The sequence below is a fragment of the Diabrotica virgifera genome, chromosome 3, assembly GCF_917563875.1.
Source record: "Diabrotica virgifera virgifera chromosome 3, PGI_DIABVI_V3a".
Taxonomy (NCBI): Eukaryota; Metazoa; Arthropoda; class Insecta; order Coleoptera; family Chrysomelidae; genus Diabrotica; species Diabrotica virgifera.
In genome coordinates, this window is record NC_065445.1 from 201,265,021 (window position 1) to 201,287,114 (window position 22,094).

The 22,094-nt window shown below is 32.0% G+C and overlaps 1 protein-coding gene across 2 annotated transcripts in view; it reads left to right on the forward strand.

Moving 5' to 3' along the window:
• Positions 1–22,094, forward strand: part of LOC126882301 (histone-lysine N-methyltransferase SETD1) — a 167,903-nt gene that overhangs the window by 131,167 nt on the left and 14,642 nt on the right. For both annotated transcript variants that reach the window (XM_050647167.1, XM_050647168.1), the window contains exons 15-16: positions 13,273–13,563; positions 17,921–18,102. In XM_050647167.1, coding sequence (XP_050503124.1) covers positions 13,273–13,563; positions 17,921–18,102 — 473 coding nt within the window. The remainder of the gene's footprint in view (positions 1–13,272; positions 13,564–17,920; positions 18,103–22,094) is intronic.

Sequence of the window (22,094 nt, forward strand, 5' to 3'; positions counted from 1 at the left end):
CTCTCGATCATGAGCGTCACAAAAAAAATAATAAAAACGGCGACTTTGACCCCTTATAACTACCCTCACCCCCAACTCTGGTTTCCGGCTCTGGGGATTTTACTTAGTAATGTCATGATCTACTTATTCCCAAATTTTGGTCCACTATCTCAATCACGAACGTCGCAAAAAACCCTTTATATTTTTTATATTCACCCCTACCCCCACCCCTTTGTCGGCTACGCAGCGTTTCGCCCCTAGAGATTTTACTTAGTTACGTCATGACCTACTTATTCCCAAATTTTGGTGCACTATCTCGATCATGAGCGTCATAAAAAAAAATTATAAAATCCGCGATTTTGACTCCTTATAACTACCCTCGGCCCCAACTCTGGTTTCCGGTAGTTGGTGAAAGTCATGTACACAACGTATTCAACATATCCCCGTATAGTTTTTCCATATTACTTATCACGCACAAAATCCGCTTCTATCTCTCCGACTATAGTGGATAGTCCAAGGATCAAAATCTATATGAGGCCGAAAGGCGCTTTTATCATGGAGATGGTTGCCACCTCATCTCGGGGGTGAAAATTTTTTATTTTATTTTGACCGCAAAAGTTGGTAAAAACATTCATTTTAAGCAAAAAACGTTCTATACATGTTTTTGATAAAATTAATTGTTTTCGATTTATTCGCTATCGAAAGTGTTAGTTTTATATCGAAAAAATCAATGTTTTAAATCAGTCTTCCGCCAATAACTCAAAAAGTTTTCGTTTTATCAAAACAACTTTGCTTAACAAAAATGTAGCTTTTGAAAAAATAAACAAAACCGTTTTGTTTAATTTTCTTTAAGACCAATAGTTATCGAGCTAGACTTCATTATATGTTAGCTCTTCTTTTTAAAATGCTAAATATTGTAGTTTCAAATGCATTTTTCGAGGATAATTCCTTTAAACTAATTTAAAGTATTTAAAAATATCTATCTCCAGAAATAAAAAAATAGTCTCTAGCTCAAAAATTAAGTGACTTATAATAAAAAGAATGTCAGTCCCTATTTTTTTCAGCGAAAAAGTGATCGAAAACTTCCCCCTACTTACTACCCTAAATAAAATTAGTCATTTACCTTATTTTATCTTCTTTATTTATGTATTATTAATAGGTTCTAGAGGTTTGACCGGCTTAGAATGATTCGTTTTAAAAAAAATGAAGTTAAAAGCGAATAACAAATTTTTGTAGGTTGGTAAAAAATGTCCATTTCTTCAGAATAGAGAAATTAGCATCAGAGATACGAAAAGATATTTAAATATAAAATTGTAGTCTGTTTAATTCCCAAGAACTTGGTTTACAAGAATTTTTTCTACGGCAAAAATTGAGTAAGCTACATATTGACAATTAAAAATTGTAATAACATGCGAAAACCACCTTTACCAATCCTTTCAAAGCCACCTCTTTTTGCGACTGAGGATTTAATTCTAACAGCCTAGATCTTGTAAAAAACTATAAAATTCTTTTTTACCAAACTTTCTAGGATAAAAAATATAAATTTACGGTTAAAAAATCAATATATTTTTTTGAAAAAAAAAAAGGAGTAATCCAATTAGAAGCATAATAATATAAGTTAGCGGTGTTTTTAGTGATTGGCCTTATTCACTCTTCTTTATTTATGTATTATTAATAGATTCCAAAAGTTTGACTGGCTTAGAATAATTAGTTTTAAAAAAACTGGAGTTAAAAGCGAATAACGAATTTTTGTAGTTTGGTAAAAAATGCTATTTTCTTAAGAATATCAGTAGATATAGATATAGATTAGCATCAGAGATACGAAAAAATGTTTAAATATGAAATTGTAGGTTATTTAATTTCAAAGAACTTGGTTTGAAAAAATTTTGTCTACGGCAAAAATTGAGTAAATTGTAAATGAGTATAATATCGAAAAACATTGATTTTTTCGATATAAAACTAACACTTTCGATAGCGAATAAATCAAAAACTATATTTTATCAAAAAAATGTTTAGAACATTTTTTGCTTAAAATAAATGTTTTTATCAACTTTTGTGGTCAAAATATAATAAAAATTTCCACCCCCAAGATGGGGTGGCAACCACCCCCATGGTGAAAGCGCTTTTCGACATAATATAGATTTTGATCCTTGGACTATCCTCTACTTATTCTCAAATTTTCAAGCAAATCGATCGATTCTGTAAAAATTGCGAGGTGAAAAGCTTCGGTTCCTGGACTATATGACGTCCAGGCACCTTTGCATTAGTATATTAAGAAAATAGAGCTTCACGCGTTCCTAGGCCTTTGCGAAACCCAAATTGCGTATCATTAATGCCTACGTCCAGTTTATGATATAATATTCGGTTATGGATGACTTCCAGTAGCAACTTTAGCACATAGGCATCAAGCTAATGGTGAGGTAGTCGCCGCATTCTCTTGCATTTTTCTTTTTAGGGAGACAAATAAAGATCGACGTTGCCCATTCTTTGGGTAATATGCCTGGGGTTTTATTTTCGAATTCATTCGAGCATATTTGGCATACGAAATTAGAAGAATTTCGCTTGAAATCCGGTGTCTTGTATTTTCGAATACTTCGTGTACGAATTTTTTCGTATACGACGACTGGAATGGGTATGAACCATTCGAATCGTGATGCTCGTATACGAATTGTTGTTGTCATCTCAAGGTCATTTCAGTTGTCATGACAGTTTTAGCTGATAGTGTTAATTATGTTGTTGTATACAATATTTATTTTTACATTTAAATTTATTTTCAATGGCTGGTTTAAATAATTCTTTAACCCTCGTAAGGCGGTGCTTAGATTCTTACGTAAACAACGGTGCGGGGTACATTTGCACCCCATCTGTATATCCATTTTTTTATATGTGAACGTCGGTGAAATTAATTTGAAAGATAATTAGGACTTATTTATTATAGTACGAAACATAATTTTACAAAAAAAGTACTCATTTCTTCTTAAAAAAATTATTATCGTCGGAAGCCAAACACATGAAATTTTTCACAGAATGAGCAACACAAAGTGTTTACACAAAATACAGTTATGCCGGGACTTTAGGTCTTTTTTCTCTGACATAAGTAACACCGACCTTGTCCCGTAGCTCTGTTAGCTCCAGGTGGAACATCAGAAACGTCCATTTCAGGATACGAAATTTTCATCATTTGCACCCAAAAGTCATTTTTTCAAAAAAGCACGTAAACTCACAGAGTTTTAAATGCTGTAATGGGTGGAATACGTTTAGAATTGAATTAAATATAATAATAAAATGGACAAAAATCAAAAAAATTCATTAAAAAAGATAGGTAAGAAAAACGAGGTCTGGGATGCAGCTGCACCCCGCACCGCCTTACCATTTTAGCATAGACCATTCCAGGTCACGTGACTTTGACAGCGTAGATGAGGGGCAAATACAGGGTGATCAACTTCTGTGACAAAGTCCAATATATCTGTTATTATACAATATATGAAAAAACGTTGTTAATAAAAGTTATAGACACCTTTAATGTACACATTTTAAAATTAGTGAGAAATATACAGGGTCCTCCATAACACGGTGCCAAACCAAAGTTATGTTTTTTTAAATGAAACACCCTGTATTTTATTCAAAATCTGGTTTCTCTACATTTTTCTGATTCTAGAAATATAACACTTGTCTAGGATTATACTGAGTGTTTCAAAGTTACGAGCACTTTTATTAAAAAATCATACTGATTTGATCGCCCTTTATGTTTCTAACGGTGTAATATAAACTTATTTTTTTGATGCTTTTGACTGTCAATATTAAAGTAGTTTTGCAACAATGTACAATTTTTTTATAACTACACAAATTGTATACAGGGTAAGTCAAAATTTAAATACAAGATTTTCTTCATAATTTTAAATGGAACACCCTGTATTTTATATTATTATCGAAAAGTTCTATCACTATACTTACATATCTTTTAAATATTCCCTATACCTAAAGTTATTAGTTTTTGAGATATTTTAGTTTTATTGTTGATAGCAACATGTATTACTTAGTTATTAATAACAATACTTTAATTTATCAAAATTTATTAAAAAAACTAAATTAAATAAAAAAAATGTTCATCGTACCTCTTATGTTATAAAAGGTGTTCAAAATGACCTCCCATAACGTCTACACAAGCTTGGAGACGAGTTTAAAAAGACCTACAGATGTTTTTAAGCATTTGTTGTGTGACACTTTGAAAGGCGTTTTGAAACCTTACTCTCATATCATCAACTATTGTTGGAGGTGCCCTATAGACTACGTCTTTAATATAACCCCAAAAAAAGAAGTCACTTTCGTTTAATTCTGGTGATCTGGGTGGCCAGTGAACTGGCCCATCTCTTCCTATCCATCTTTCAGGAAATAGTTCATCGTTGAGAAGTGCGTTGTGGTGAGCAGGGGCTCATATGTTGGCGGATGTTTAATGGTACATTTTCAAGTAGAATAGGTAAATGATTCACTAGAAAATTTAAATAAACCTCACCATTTACCGATTCCTCATAGAGAGAAGGACCTATAACGTAATTGCCTCTGATTCCACCCCAAACATTTAAGGACCATCTTGTTTGACTATGTGTCTGAGCACAGTACGGATTGGTTGTGGAATAATAATGAAAATTGTGTCTGTTTTCACTACCATTTTTGTGGAATGTTGCCTCGTCTCCAAAAAAAAGGACAAACTCAAAAAAATCTCTCAGTATAACTATTTGTTTTTGTTGACCATTGACAAAATTGTACTCTTTTGTATATGATATGGGTACATGTTGTTTTTCTTGACTATCTTCTGGATAGATCCATAACTTATATCTTGCTCTCTTGTAATATTTTGAATACTTGTATGAGGATTTTCTGTAACAGACAGTAAAACATTTAATTAATTTTCATTCGTAATAATGAATTTTGTTTTTTCCTTTGCTTCATAAACAGAACCAGTACGATTAAACCTGTCAAATAAGTTGTCAAATGCTATCTTATTTGGTTGCTGACGCTATGGACACCATTCCTTATAAATTCTTGTGGCAACTAATGAGTTTTTGAAACACTCTCCTAAAAACCATATCATGTCTGTCATTTCTTCACGACTAAAATTCATTGTTGGGTAACAATTATAACAATATGGCAAACAATTATAATCAATAACAAAAGTAAAAACGTACAGATATTTAAAATCTTACATCTGACAGTTCTTGTGTCAATTATTTCAAAGCCACCTTAAACAAAAACTTGCAGCAATTTATAGTTTCCATTTCTTCGACGAAAATTAATATCATTTTGTTAGTAAATATAAAATTGTCGTTATTGTATATAATTTACCATAAAATTGGAGAAAAAATGAAATGCAGTCTAATTTTAATTATCATTAACAAACTCATTGGAGGTTTCTCATATTATGGGTAATTAATTTACTGTAATAAACGTATCTATGAGTTATCGACAATAAAACTAAAATATCTCGAAAACTAATAACTTTAGGTATAGGGAATATTTAAAAGATATGCAAGTATAATGAAAGAACTTTTCGATGGTAATATAAAATACAGGGTGTTCCATTTAAAAATATGAAGAAAATCTTTTATTTGCATTTTGACTTACCCTGTATACAATTTGTGTAGTGATAAAAAAATTGCACGTTGTTGCAAAACTACTTTAATATTGACAGTCAACAGCAGTAAAAAAATAAGTTTATATTATACTTTTAGAGTCATACAGGGCGATCAAATCAGTATGATTTTTTGATAAAAGTGCTCATAACTTTGAAACACTCAGTATAACCCTAGACAAGTGTTATATCTTTTTAATCAGAAAAATGTAGAGAAACCAGACTTTGAATAAAATACAGGGTGTTCCATTTAAAAAAACAAAACTTTAGTTTGGCACCGTGTTATGGAGGACCCTGTATATTTCTCACTAATTTTAAAATGTGTACATTAAAGGTATCTATAACTTTTATTAACAACTTTTTTTCATATATTTTATAATAACAGATATATTGGACTTTGTCACAGAAGTTGATCACCCTGTATTGTGTTTTCAGTGTTATTTTTGCTATTTTCTCTTTTTATTATAAAAAATATGTGGTTTTAACTTCAAAAATGTCAAATATTGGATATTATGGCACCCTCACAGGGGATTTAAAAACCCGGTATAATCAGTAAATCCGTATTATTGACCCACAACTTTCGTCGTTCTCTTGACAGTGCATCTAAAACAGCTCGATCTTTAAATGCGGCTGGTATCTTAAAAAAACTCACTTTATCTCTTTTACCTTTACTAGAACACTTCACAACTGAACAAAACGCTGGTATTTTAATCATATTCAAATTAAAACAATGGTTTTCTGCAGTAAACTTACTTTGTTTACAAGGTGTTTGCCCCTCAGCCGCTGTCAAATGACGTCACCCTGGAATGGTCTATACTGTCTATAGGATCCAATGGACCGTGATAGTCGTGACGTCAAAACGTCAAAAAAAAGGTTTCCAAACACGTTGTGTCTAGGTATACGCTAAAATGTACGCAAATAAAAAAGTTAAAATACGCAAATTAAAAAACTTCATCAAGCTAGTGACTATTTAGCGTGGGCAGTGACTGTATATTTTGATACACGCTATTTTGATATGTTTAGTGTTTGTTTGATAGAAAAATATTTGTTATGACGTTTAATTCTACCTAACTTTTTTATTTGCGTACACGTTAGCGTATACCTAGACACAACGTGTTTGGAAAAATTTTGACGTTTTGACGTCACACTATCACGGTCCATTGGATCCAGTGATGATATCACTGATTGGATCTAAGCTCCAAACTTGACATATGGCACCGTTGCCATATCCTTAATTTTTTCATACTATCACATTACATAAAGGTGCATTTAAAAAATCGCTTTGAAGTAAAGTTTTGAAAAGTAAATAGTAAAATATCAGTGTAAAGTTTAAATACTGGATACAAAAATAATATTAAACAAAATAGCACACTTTCTGCGGACTTTGCAAATTGATATTACTAATATACCTATGCAATCTTAAGATTTGATTACACCTAAAACAACTGCTAAACAACTTTTCCCAAAAATGGCCTTTTTTATAATTTGTTCAGACTATAAGTTATTATCTTTATATGTTAAATAAAAAATATATTATATTAAGGGCCGGTTGTTCGAAAGCTAATCAACAATGATCATTATCAAATATTTAATTACTGTCAATGTCAACTTTGATTGGGTTGCTGAAAACATAATATGAAATTACTTAATCAATTATGTTAATAATTGTTATTTAATTGATTAACTAATCTCATAATTTTAATCAATTATGTTTTCAGCAACCCAATAAAAGTTGACATTGACAGTTTTGGTGACAGTAATTAAATATTTGATAGTGATCATTGTTGATTAGCGTTCGAACAACCGGCCCTAAACGTTCTTATACAATCTTATTCTTGTATGTACATTATACCCCAGTATATATAACAAATATAACATTTGTTTTTAGTACTGCGATTATACCATTAATTGAAATTATACAAGAAATAGACAAAAAAAGTATGGCAACATTGTGACTCTTCAGATGACAAATAAGTTCAATGTTATTCGAATTTGCAGTGTTGCCGGTTCAAATTCTTCTCGTATACATATAACATTTCGAAGGACGTTCAAAAATACACATTCACGTTCGTATACGAAATTTTTCATTCGAGTTAACTCGTATGCGAAAGTATTCGATTGAATTGGAAAATACGACCCCTGAGCTCCGGTGCATCGCAAAATCTCCGGTAGGGCTTTATAAAAATAAAGTTACCTAAGATAAGAATAAACTACCAAAACGAAATAAATTCTTCCTTTTAGTTAAATTCATGACTTTGAATTTCTGGCTTATATTACGTCCTATATTTGAGTCCATTCTATAACTACAGTCAGAGCATGTTGTTTTCTGTCTCGAACTGTGCCATTAAGCTTACCGTAGGCTAAGATGACCGGGTCATCCGTATACCCCAGAATATGACACATGTCATTGTTGAGTCTAGCTATCAGCCCATCCTTGACCAGATTCCACAAGAGAGGAGATAAAACTCCCCCTGGGGACAGCCTTTGGCTACCTGTGCTGACACTGTATCCCCCAGCAACGTTGCGTATATCACACAGCTCCTCAGTATGCAGTCTATCCATCTGCAGCTTTTTTCGTCTATTCCTTTTAGATGAATCGCCCTTGTGATCGCTTCATAAGAGGTGTCGAATGCTCCCTCTACATCAAGAAATTCACGCAACATCACCTCTTTGTTACATACTCGACTCTTTGTACGAGATGATTCAGTGCCGATTCTCCTCCGGCTCGATAGGCATACTGCTCCTGATGTACCGGACTCTCACACGATACACCAACAATATGCCTATCGATAAAGCATAGAGTCTTCAGTACAAATGTACGTTGTATGTCTTCAGGTTTGGGTATAAAAGCCCCTTTTATTAACGTTCATGCTTTTGGTATGTACCCCATTCCTAAGCTAGCCTGTAGTATCATACATAATTTTTTGTACAGAAGGGCATTTCCCTTGTAGATATAATTGATGCCATATACATATCTCCTGCAGTATACGAAATTACCATGAAGATGACACAGACGAGAGTACCAATCTTGAAGAGACCAGATACTCCAGGGTAATAAGCTAGAAATAGACCATGTTCGGGACACTCAAAGATCCAGGTAGATGACTACTTTTTTAGTTATTGTAGACCTATAGGAAGAAAACCTACCTGTTTCCTGCCTAGAGTTCGCGTCCGTTTTTTAATTATTAACAACTTAGTGCAAAAATCGCGATTTTTTCGATCTTTTGCACCCCATTCAAAAGCTAAATAGTTGACATAAAATTACAAAATTTATTTTTTTAGAATATTAAAAAACCTTCAAAATGTCGATTTTTGAAAGTTAAAAAGTTAATTTGTTGCTACGCAAACTGCAAAATAAGTGAAAATCGTTATTTGTTAATAACTTTTACTAAAACTACCTTAGAACTTTAGTATTTCAGCCAAAGTTGGGTATTGGGGTACTTAACAAACCCTCAAAATTTGAGACCGATCCATTAATTAGTTTAAAGAGTTATTATAATTGTTTATCCCAGAGACCTTTATTTTGCAATAACATAAAACAGAAAATAATGAAGATAGGGCAATTCTGCGTATGCCAAATGAAAGTAGAAAACTGATGCTATCAAAATGTACTAAAAAAGATAAAAAATTATCTAATATACAGTCGAACCCGCTTATTAGAATATCGGTTATGGGAATATCCCGCTTTAAGGAATAGAAATTTGAGGTACCGAAACGTTTCTACTAGCCACCAATGATCGGTTATGAGAATATCCCGGTTATAGGAATACTTTTCCTTGGCACGGAAGCTGGTTCGACTGTAGTCAAAAATCCTAATGCCAAAATTTGTGGAAGTTTGTGGTTTATAAACATTTAGAATAACTTTAAAAATATTGCCAGTAGAAAAAATCATTTTACATATTAGAAAAGCTGGTATTTTACACGAATTTTTAAAAATGTAGTTCAATTGATGACTAGTCGTGGTAGGTGAAGGGGGAGCTGGGAGCCGACAAATGCACGAGTAGTCCATTCTTTCACGGTTTTTGCTCTAAATTTTAAAGAACCGCTTGGATTGACATGAAATTTGGCATACGTATAGCTTACATGTCAAAGAAAAAAAGTGATATTGTGCCGATGTGTGCTTTTATCCTAGGGTGACTTTCACCCCCTCTTGGGGGTGAAAAAATATATGTCCAAAATAAGTCCGGAAATGGGTAAACTGACTAATTTTAAGTAACTTTTGTTCTATAGAGCTTTTTCGCCAAGTCAACACTTTTCGCGTTATTTGCGAGTGAATAAGTTCATTTTTCAACAAAATTACCACATTTTTAGACGGTTTTTCGCAAATAACTCAAAAAGTAAGTATTTTGTCGAAAAAACGTTCTTAGCAAAAATATAGCCTATAAAAAAGTAAAAAAATGGTGTACGCGTTAGGTCTCTGGATCTCGTAGAACCAGAATTATAGCCAATGAAAAATAGATTAATATTCACCAAATTTCAAATAGAATACTTCGACGTGAAATATCCAAAAAATTAAGCACTTTTTGGAGAAAACCTATTATAACTTTTTTAAAGTGTTTAAAAAATCTTTATTTTTGTTTTTACAAAATGTTTCTAGCATTAAATTTAAGCAAGTTACGCTCAAAATAAAGTTGGTCCCTTTTGTTTTTGCAAAAAAAAAATCGGAAAGACCACCCCCTAATTATCAACTTAAATGAAATTAATGGTTACCGCTCCACAAATTATTTTGCTTATGTTGTGTTTATATGATCTGTAAGTTTCATCGATTCAAAGTGATTATTTTCGAAAAAATTTGGTTTCAAAGTAAAATTTTTAAAAATTTAAATTTTGAAAAATGTGCTTTTTTTCAAAATAACTTAAAAATTGTTAGAGATACCAAAAATCTCAAAAAACAAAAAATGTCAGATTTGCTTTTCTGAATATCATGTATTTTTTGTTTTTCTGTTAGACAAAAATTGATTAAGCTTTGGTGTTTGTAAATTTGCATACATTCGTGATCAGTGACTCGTTCAACCCCTTTTAACTACAGCCCTTTCAATAATAAGGACTTTGAACCGATGAAACTTACAGATAATATAAACAATATATACACGAGTCAAGAAACTTGTGAAATCGTAACGATTAAGGTCATTTAAGATACTAATTAGGGGGTGATTTTCTCGATTTTTTTACCAAAACCAAAAGGGACTAACTTTATTTTGACCGTAACTTGTTTAATTTTGATGCTAGAAATTTTTTTTATAAAACGAAAATGAAGCTTTTTTCAAACACTTTAAATAAGTTGTAATGAGTTTTCCCCGAAATGTGCTTCATTTTTGGTTATTTCACGTTAAAGTATTCCATTTGGAATTTGACGAATATGAACCTATTTTTCATTAGCTATAACTCTGCTTCTACTAGGTGTAGAGACGTGATATATACACCATTTTTTTTTTTTATTTTTTACAGGCTATATTTTTGGTAAGAATGTTTTTTCGACAAAATATTTATCATTTGAGTTATTTGCGAAAAACCGTCTAAAAGCGTGGTTATTTTGTTGAAAAAATGAACATATTCACTGCCAAATAACTCGAAAAGTATTGACTTAGTGAAAAAACTCTATAGAACAAAAGTTCCTTAAAATTAGCCAGTTTATCCATTTCCTGACTTTTTTTAGACGAATATTTTTTCACCCCCAAGAGGGGGTGAAAACCGCCCCCAGGACAAAAGCACATTTCGCCACAATATCACTTTTTTTCTTTGACTTGTTAGCTATGTGTATGCCAACTTTCATGTCAATCCAAGCGGTTCTTTAAAATTTAGAGGTTTTGCAATATTTTACCTTTAAAGAACGGACTAGAGTTCAAAAACTAAAAAAGGCAACTTAAAACTACTATAATTTTCTATATCTCGGGATCTACTGAATATATTTTGATTGTTCTTTTTTTAATTCGTATATAATTTTTCTGTACATTACGAATATGCAATTTGTCTAGACATTTATTAATTGATACACAGTCTAAAATCCATGATTTTAATCAATCTATCGTTATTAATCATAGAAAAAGTTAAGGTGTACTTTAATAAATAAATTATCGTCAATAAATAATTATCTAATAAAAATCATTTATTTATTAAAGTGTACTTTAACTTTTTCTATGATCATTAATGATACTTTGATTAAAAAAATAGATTTTTGTAAAAAAAATATTTTTTCAAGAATTGTTTAAACAAATTAGACTGTTTATTAATTAATAAATTTATAAACAAATTGCATATTTGTAATTTACGTAGAAATTGCATACAAATTAAAAAAAGAAAGATCAAAATCCATTGAGTTGTTCCGGAGATACAGAAAATTATATTTGTTTAAAATTGCTTTTTTGGTATTTTAAGTCGGTCGATTTGTAGGGTCCCCCTAGTAATCGTTTGAACTACATTTTTGAAAAATCGTAGAGGGTGCTGTGAAGGTACAATGTTTGTGCAATTTTTTTAAGAAAAAATACAAATTCCATTCTTTAAAATGGCATTAATGAGATTCCTTAGTTATAATAAATAAATTAGCTGTGAATTAAAAAAACATATGGCTAACTTTGTCCCAAATGAACCCATGCTAAATTTTTTTATTTGGAAATTCGTGTTAAAATACTATCTTTTCGAATATATAAAAAGATTGTTTCTACGGACAACATTTTTAAAATTATTCTAAATGTTTATAAACTACAAAATTTCAAAAATTTGGTATTAGGATTTTTGACTATATTAATTATTTTTATCTTTTTTTAATACATTTTGATACTATCACTCTTCTACTTTCACTTGGCATACTCAGAATTGCCCTATCTTCATTATTTTCTGTCAAATAGAATAACTCTTAAACTAACTAATGGACCGGTCTCAAGTTTTGAGGGTTTGTTAAGTACCCCAATACCCAATTTGTAATTTTATGTGAACTATTTAGCTTTTGAATGTAGTGCAAAAAAATCGAAAAAATCGCGATTTTGGCACTAAATTGTTAATAATTAAAAAAGGGACGCGAACTCTAGGCAGGAAACAGGTAGGTTTTCTTCCTATAGGTCTACAATAACTAAAAAACTAGTCAGCTACCTGGATCTTTGAGTGTCCCGAGAAAATCCTTATTACTCTGGACTAAGAACTTCGCATAATATTGGAGCATCTTTTGAGGTGTACAGAATTACAACTCCTTCAACTGATTATAACTCATCAGACAAAGATTTTTTGGAAACGAAAAGACAACGCCTATTATCTAAATCTCGAAACAAGCGATGTCGTAGACAACAGGCCCAGTGGACAAAAGAGCAATTGAATATTCAAATGCACCAATGTGCATTTCATGTGATGACGTTTAAAATAACAGAATATTTTGCGGGAAAAACATCACTCGACCGTTTCTTTTCATATTTTGATAATGATGATTTAGTGCTCAATTTTACGATAACATACCCTCATGAAAATAATCTAATACACGTATTACTGGTTTTGCTTTATATAGGGCTTAGGGTTCCGTTAAAAATGTAGTTTTTTAAAAGGCTTCTAGCACCCAAAAAGTTAGAGAACCGTTACTGTAGCTGTAGATAATAGTATGAAGGTGGTTAGGGTATTTTTAAAAGTAATTTGTTTTAGTTGTAGATATCTTTATTTAAATAATGTTTAAATTTTGTTAGGTATTGATAAAGAAGACGTGGAATACATTAAAAGATCTTATGAAGAACTGCTCTCAAATGACGCAATGAGCTATTGGTTGAACGACACCCATTGGGTCGACCACTGTATGACCGATCTCTATTCTAGTCCCCCGAAACGGAGGAAAAAAGATGAAAGAGTCCACGTCACGGGCAACGCAAGAACTGAGGGCTACTACAAACTGTCGGCACATGAAAAGTCAAGATATAAATATCACCACGCGAAGTCGCATGCTGTCATCAGGTCTAGCACTGCAACGGTTACCAAACAAGGTAAACTTTTATTTTTTGTACGCTTTTACATTTTTACTTATTTTTTTCTAATTCTTCAAGCATATTATTAACACGTTGACGGACAGTGCGTCAAATGTATAAGCAAGTGTTGTGACACTATAATATATTTTGCAAAGTAGAATAGGGAAAATGCAACGGCTACAGACGTTGTGTTATATTACATCAATGGAAATTAGATAGACGTTCTGTCCGTCAACGTGTCAAATTACAACTGTCAAAGTATTGAAACAATCAAAATACAATTACATTTCTGAAAATACTTTTGTTAACTGTCCAAATAATAAATCGACGGTTGAAAGGTAGATGGTTGTAACCAACGAACTGTCAGTACGGATGTAATGGGCAAGAAGTGAATTTAATGCGGCCAGAATGAGAGAGTATAGTCAGGGAAAGATAGAAGATAATCGCCATCTTTTTTAAACAAAAAAATTGATAGTGATAGTCAGGGTTGCCAGCTTGGGGTATTTTCTCATAATTTTGGAGTAATTTGAAAGCGTCTAGAGGAATTTTTCTAAGCAGAAATGGTTGGGGGGGGGACAATTATTAAGGGGCCATGGTAAATTAAATTTGTGTATATACATAGAACTGTATATTATACTCTCATATAATCGAAGACGATAGGACCTATGAATTATTTCCAGGGCCTTCTGTTGATTAGTAGTATAATTTTGGTGTACTGTTCTCTACATTTGACTACTAATTTATTAAAACGCGGCAAAAATTTAAATTTAAGGGGTTTGAGCTTCAATTTGAGGGAATTTCAGTTTCTAAGTGGGGGATTTATAAAATCACATCTGGCAACTCTAGTGGTAGTTGTAGCAAATTTTCCCTGGCATGCTCTGTCTCTCTCTAGGACATCTCACTTGTATGTTGGCCGCAATCTCGCTTCACTGTTTGAATGGGACGGGGCCATTCCATCCGTATTGACAGTTCGTTGGTTGTAACCGACAAATCAACTTTTTTCGGGAAGTAAAAAAAACTTTCCATTTAAGTAATTTCAATCAATAATTGATCTATAAATTAATGAAAGAAATTATTAGGTTAACTCCTCATCAAATTACTTAAATGGAACGTTTTTTTCTACTTCCTGAAAACATTGGATTTCTGGGTTACCTTTTACCTTTCACCAGTCGAAATATAAAATCATATTTTATATTTTCACATTACACATCTCAATAAATTTCTATCTTGGGTGATACGAATAGTAATCCTTTTCACATGCATGTCTTGTCAAACAATCACTCACAAAATCTTTTTTTGGCTATATCTATAGTCCGTCCCACCTTGACTTTACAGTATAAGTAACATAGGCAATGCAGTCCTTATGAGAGTTTTTAGCGCGGTGATGCCGATTTTATCAAAAAGAATTTGTAATCGAACATTAGAGAGATTAAATTAAAACTGTTTTAGAAAGACAATCTACAATTTTAGCATTCATAAGCGTTATAACGAGAGCTCGGGAAATATGCAAAATGCATATTAAGTGCATATTTGCATATTTTGGATAAATTGTATAAGTGCATATGCATTTATTAAAAGTGCATATTTTCAGATATATCACGATACTACAAATATCTGAGGACACAAATAATGCAATTTAGCGAGGTAGGTAAAAATGTCCCTCGGAAATTGTCCTTATTGGTATTAAAATTGTCATAATATACCCTAATGGACAGTAATGCGCCTATAGTATTAGATATTTATTTTTTCTCATCACATGTCCCATATATCCCTAGTTTTCTTCCCTTAATTATTTTTAGAGGTACTTCTCTTTCCTTATGCATACGTCTCATTACCTCTACGTTGGTTATTGTACATCCACATCTCGAGTGACTCCAGTCTCCTTATGTCAATTTTCTTCCACGCTTCCATCCCGTAGTATAATACGGATAGCACATAGCACCTCAGCAGTCGTATTTTTAACTTAAGGTTTAAGTCTCTACGACAGAGATATTTTAAGTCTCTACAGCAAATTTTGTTACAAGAAAAATGACAGACATCATAAAATAATTCAAAAAATAATCTTATTAACATGGGGAATTGTGAAGATAATTTAATTTTACACGTAGAACCGTCAATTATACAACATTTTAAGATGGGCTCCTTTAACTTCATGTGAAGAAAAATGCAGTTTTTCCGCGTTTAAATATTAATTATTATCAGATAGACGGCACAGTTTTTTTCTAGAAAATTTAGAAGAACCTTTAGTAATAGAGTTTTAAATATAATAATCATATGTATAATAAATATTGATGATGATTATGATGATGAATATAAAGAATAAATGAATATTATAATGATGTAGATGTAGGTAATAGAAATTCCAATTAATATTTTTTGTGATTTTAGCATAAAATAAATTAAATACCTTGAATATAAGGATTACTGCGTTTTTTATTTATATGCATTAAATGCATAAAAGCATATTTTAGTGCATAATTTAACTGTTTTTTGTGCATATTTGCATGCATATTTTAGGGTTTTTAAGTGCGTATTTCCCGAGCTCTAGTTATAACTATATAGTATATCAAATAAACTTAAACGCATATGAATCCTAAAATTGTAGATTGGATTTCTAAAGCAGTTTTAATTTAATCTCTTACAAATTCTTTTTGATAAAAGCGGCATCGTCTCGTTAAAAACTCTCATAACTGCATTGTCTATGTTCTTTATACTGTAAAGTCAAGGTGGGGCGGGCTGTAGGACATTCCCTAATAAATTCATTCTTAAGGCGCATTCTTACGGTTTGATTTTAGTTGATCAACTTTAGTGGATCAACTAAAATCGGTCAAGTTTTTGTTCACACATTTCAAACAAAATTGAAGCAATTAGTTTTAAGAAAATGGCGCCAAGTGTAGTTACACGTAAAAGTATAAATATTATTAGTAGTTTACTGATTCAGCAACTCACGAAAATTATGTTAAGACGGAATAAAGAACATAAAAATTGGATTAAAAAAACAAATGAATGTTATGTTTCAGAAACTCTTTGAGAAGAAACTTTGGAAGATAGAGAAGGATATAAAATTCTGAACATAACACTCTATGACCAGTTTAAACTCATTTTGTTGATTTGAAGGATACATTTTTACGCAGACTGACAAGATAATAGTGATTCAAGTCGACCAACAAATGTTCATACGTTTCAAACGTGATTCAACTTGTCTCAAAAATGTCAAGTTGAACGATAAAGTTTGACCGATTGAAATTGAAACATATGTTCTCACACCTATTATCATTCGATTTTAGTTGATCCACTAAAGTTGATCAACTAAAATCGAACCGTGAGAATGCGCTTTTAATTATATCCGTCTTTTTTTGTCACTTTATACATCGGCATTATCATTCGGCAACATGCATTCATTATTCTTTCTTCTTTTTAACTGGGCAACATTTAGTACATTCTTTCACGGTTTTTGCTCTAAGTTTTGAAGAACCACTTGGATTGACATGAAATTTGGCAAACGCATAGCTTACATGTCAAAGAAAAAAAGTGATATTGTGCCGATATGTGTGCTTTTGCCCTGGGGGTGACTTTCACCCCCTCGTGGGGTGAAAAATTATATGTCCAAAACAAGTCCGGAAATGGATACACTGACTAATTTTAAGTAACTTTTGTTCTATAGAGCTTTTTCGCTAAGTCAACACTTTTCGAGTTATTCGCGAGTGAATATGTTCATTTTTCAACAAAATAACTACATTTTTAGACGGTTTTCGACGATGTCGATGCCAAAACAAAATAGTTTGTTTTACATCGCGATCGAGCTGCTGAGCGCGTGGTAAATTAAAGTTTATTGGTGTTTTTTAAACCACGTGACTTTTGCCGGAGATACGGCTAGTGTATTTATTCATTTCTTGTTGTAGTCACGTTGCGACAAATTTTGGTTATATGGAAACCGCAAAGAACACTGAAAGGAAGGTATTTTCGGTATGTTATGCCCGTCATCGATGTAAACCTCGACTGCGATCGCGACGTACACCGCGCTCATCCCTGTATCTTCAGCTTCGGCATGTTCGTACTCGCCTTAGTCTGTTGAGAATTTTTTCAGCAGACAGTGAGGTATCTTTTTCTTCGTTTAATATGTATGCAGTACATATCTGAGTTTTGGATAGATTCGAAAACCTTTAGAGGTTTACTTAATTTTTCTGACTTTAAGGTCTAAGTCCAGTTTTAATTTATACGATTTGAGCTGTAGCCAATAATTTGTTCCTTTACGGAGATGTACTGAGATTTCTTGTTGGAAGAGATATTTTTAGAGAAAAAATAAAAAATGATTTATGGTTTATTACATTCAGTTACACTTTCCAATTTATTATACTCAAATTTTTGTTAACAGGATTATCCCGAGAGGCTCGATCCAATCAAAGACGTTTGCTTGCTGCATTCGGAGGAGATACAGACTCGGACCTGCTCAAGTTCAACCAACTTAAATTTAGAAAGAAGCAACTTAAGTTTGCCAAATCGGCTATCCACGATTGGGGATTATTCGCTATGGAACCCATCGCTGCCGATGAAATGGTAATTTTTCAATTTTTGTTCATTTTTATAGATTAGTTAACACGGATACAGCACGAGAAGAAACATAAGTAGTAGTAACAGATTTAGCAAATTTAGACTTTAGTCGAAACGCAAATCGGTGCGAATGCGCATTTTATCAACGAAATTCGATATGTTTAAGGCATTCCAGAAGCCGCTAACGATAAGATGTTTTAACATCCCATTAATTACTCTGAATTAGGTGACGGATATTAGTACATCTAAAATAATTAGACGATAACTGGACGATAATGATTATGCAGGAGAAATTTAACGTTTTTTGTACTTTAATGAAAAAGCAAGCAAGCTGATTAGCGGAACCGAATTCAAAATTATTTTGCACATCATATTTGAAACATTATTTGGTTAAAACATCTCATTTTTGTTGACAAAAAAATATATTAATTTATCTGGACTAAATTACAGTTCTGTTTACCTTAGAAGGGATATGTTAATATCAATATTCACACAATGTTGTCAACCTGAATTTTGCTATATTCGGTGTAAATTTTCCAACCGATTCTCGCGCCGACTATACCAAATATTTTAAAGGCAAAAACGTTCGATCAGTATGTGTTGCCAGTTCTGACATACGGAACTGAAACTTGGGCTTTTAACAACAGCGTAGTCCACAAGCTTACAGTGACTCAGAGAGCTCTGGAACGAAGAATGCTCAACATTAAGCTCAGTGATCGCGAGTCCAATGAAGATTTAAGAATACGATCAAAAGTAACAGATGTGATCCAGAATATTACTATGTTAAAATGGAACTGGGCAGGACACATAGAAAGAATTGAATACAACCGTTAGACAAAGCGAATTTTCGAATGGCGACCAAGGATAAGCAAAAGAAGTAGAGGCAGAGAATGGCTGGCCACGAATGGATGCAAAAACGGCTACAGATATGAATGGACACATCTAAGGGAGGCTTACACCCGACTATGGATGGAATAGTTGTTGATGATGATGATAAACAGATTTACAGTCCCTGGCCATATTATTATGACCACCTATGAATTTTTATAAAAATCAATTATTCCACTAAGTACATTTTGTTTAAAAAATATTTTTAAATTTAAAATTGTTAAGTAATGTTAATGTTATGCCTTAACTATAATATATGTATTTAATAATAAACAGCAATACAATATTTGAAAATATTACATATTTATATATTTTTTAATATGTTGTTGAATTCCTGACCTTAATCACATAGAAAATATTTGGGAGTTGTTAAAACCAGAAATTTCCAGTGAAAAGGTCATAAACAAAATTGTTTTGATTAAAGTACTAATATATCATTGGAACCACAATGTCAAATTGAAGCAAAGTGAATTTAACTGCATTCAAAATATACCAGACTGGTACCAGCGGTAATCAAAGTTAAAGGGGGCTCAACCAAATACAGTGGAGCCTCGATTATCCGTCTCTCCATTAACCATCACCTCTGTTAACCGTCAGGGTACATACAGAAGTTGTATTGACTACATAAGCAAAAATTTTAATGTAAAAAAAAATTTAAAAAAAGTTAATTTTATTTGTGATGAGGACACAAACAGCTATTGGGACCGTGCAAGTTCGGCAAAGCGACCCCTATTTCTACGCTCTGTACTATTATTCGCACTTTTAATTATTTTGGCCAATTATATTAGTCCTGGTTACTGGATAATTGTCAAGGCCATAGTCCAAACAAATAATAAGAAGAAAAAATAAGATTCAGGTTATGTTATGAAAACATCAACAATTGTATGTAGTAAATAAAATTAGTTATTAAAATGCAGTACTGCAAGCAAAATACAATTAATTAAATTTACCTTTATATAATAATTGCATATCATATCAATATTGTGGAGCAATATATAATTTTTCTGCTTCATTGACAGAAGGTATGAAATATACGTCAATTTGACAATTTTAATTGACAATATGAATTATTTAAGATAGTTGCAATATTTCTCCGCGACTCGCGCAGGGTCGTTTCTCGTTTCCCTTTCCAAGTACTTGCACACCGCGAATCCATTGCTCACAGATAAAGAAATCGTTGAAATGGCAACAAAGGCGAACCAAACAGATTCATGACATAGACTTGGAATTTGACTGTAGCTATTAGCTATGTTGATGAACCTATTGTAACTGACAAAGATTTACGTAAATAATCTAGAGAAGCTGTAGGTGTCGCATATGCAATAATTCATCGAGTGGTATTCTCAACAAGAAGAAGCCAATAAAGTAGATTGCATGATCTTAAGCCGATTAAGGAATTCAGCCGTCGCAAAATGTGAAGCAATTATTGTACTATGAATTTTTAATTTTTTTTAATGTTCTGTTAAACGTCTTTTCGATTATCCGTCATACCCTTAGTCCGATGCCCTGACGGATAATCGAGGTTCTACTGTATTAAAAATATATAAATATGGCATATTTTCAAATGTTTTATTGCTGTTAATAATATATTTAATAATTATTAACAGCAATAAAACATTTGGAAATATCACATATTTATAGATTTTTAATATTTTGTTGAGCCCCCTTTAACTTTGATTACCGCTAGTACCTGTCTTGGCACACATTGAATGCAGTTAAATTCACTTTGCTTCAATTTGGCATTGTGGTTTCAATTATTATTAGTTCTTTAATCAAAAACAAAGGGCCTAGCCGGGTAAGATGATGAAAAGTGCCCCCAACTCGTTTCGAATTCCATATAGGTCACCGTTTAGCATTAGCATATATAGTGAAACTAACTTTCTGAAATTTTTAGCCCCCTAGGTGGTCATGTGACCCACCTAGAGCCTAATTAGGGTTTTTAGGTTTTTATTTTTTATCTCAGCCGCATCGACCACTAGCGGTCGACCACTAGCGAAAAATTTAAATAAAAAAGTTGTAAGCTTTAAAAAGTTCTGTCCGAAAAAATTTTTTTTTAATTTTTGGCGGGAAATTTAAATTTTAAAACGATTTTAAAATTTTAAATGAGTATAAAAAAATAATTAAGACATTCGTTTTCACGAAAAAAATATATAACGTGTATTTTTGCACAATGTTTCACCCTGAATTTTTTCAAATTTTTAAAATTGGTGAAACGCACCTTGGCGGGTTTTAAGAGGTAGTTATTGTGCAGGTTTTGACATACAATTAAGGATTTGATATTCATCATTGGCGCGCATAGGGGTAATGGTCTGAACTTTTCAAAGAAAAAAAGATAGTACGCCACTGACATATTTTAAATTAACAATCATTTTTGAATTCCTCGTTCAATTTGCGATAAAAAAACTATCTTCTCATTTTTTCATACGACGCGCCGTTTTGCTGCAAAAAATAAAATATCTTAACGCTTCCAAAGTATTCGAATTAGTTTTTATAATGGATGTATGAGTTTATTTAGATGTTAAAACAGAAACTATGTACTAGAAGTTCGAATACTTTGTAAGGGTTAAGATGTTTTATTTTTTGAATAAAATGGCGCGTCGTATGAAAAAATAGGAAGATAGATTTTTTGTCACAAATTAAACGAGGAATTCAAAAACGATTGTTAATTTGAAATATGTCAGTGGCCTACTATCTTTTTTCTTTGAAAAGTTCAGTCCATTACCCCTATGCGCGCCAATGATGAATATCAAATCCTTAGTTGTATGTCAAAACATGCACAATAACTACCTCTTAAAACTCGCCAAGTTTTATTACAATGTTGCCAGTAGTTTCAGCAAAATCGTAAAAAATGTGTAAAATTTTGTTTTCTTCAACGCCCTGTATCTTGAAAATGGATGGCGTTACAAAAAATTTTTATAAAGCAAACCCCAATTATTTTTCAGTTTTTTACCTACTCTAGTGACGGTGTTACCTTTTTTGAAAAACATGTATAAAATTATATCAAAAAACGAAAAAAAAAAAACAAATAAATGCGGTTTTTTATTTTTAAAGGTGCGTTTTACCAATTTTATAAATTTGAAAAAATTCAGGGTGAAACATTGTGCAAAAAT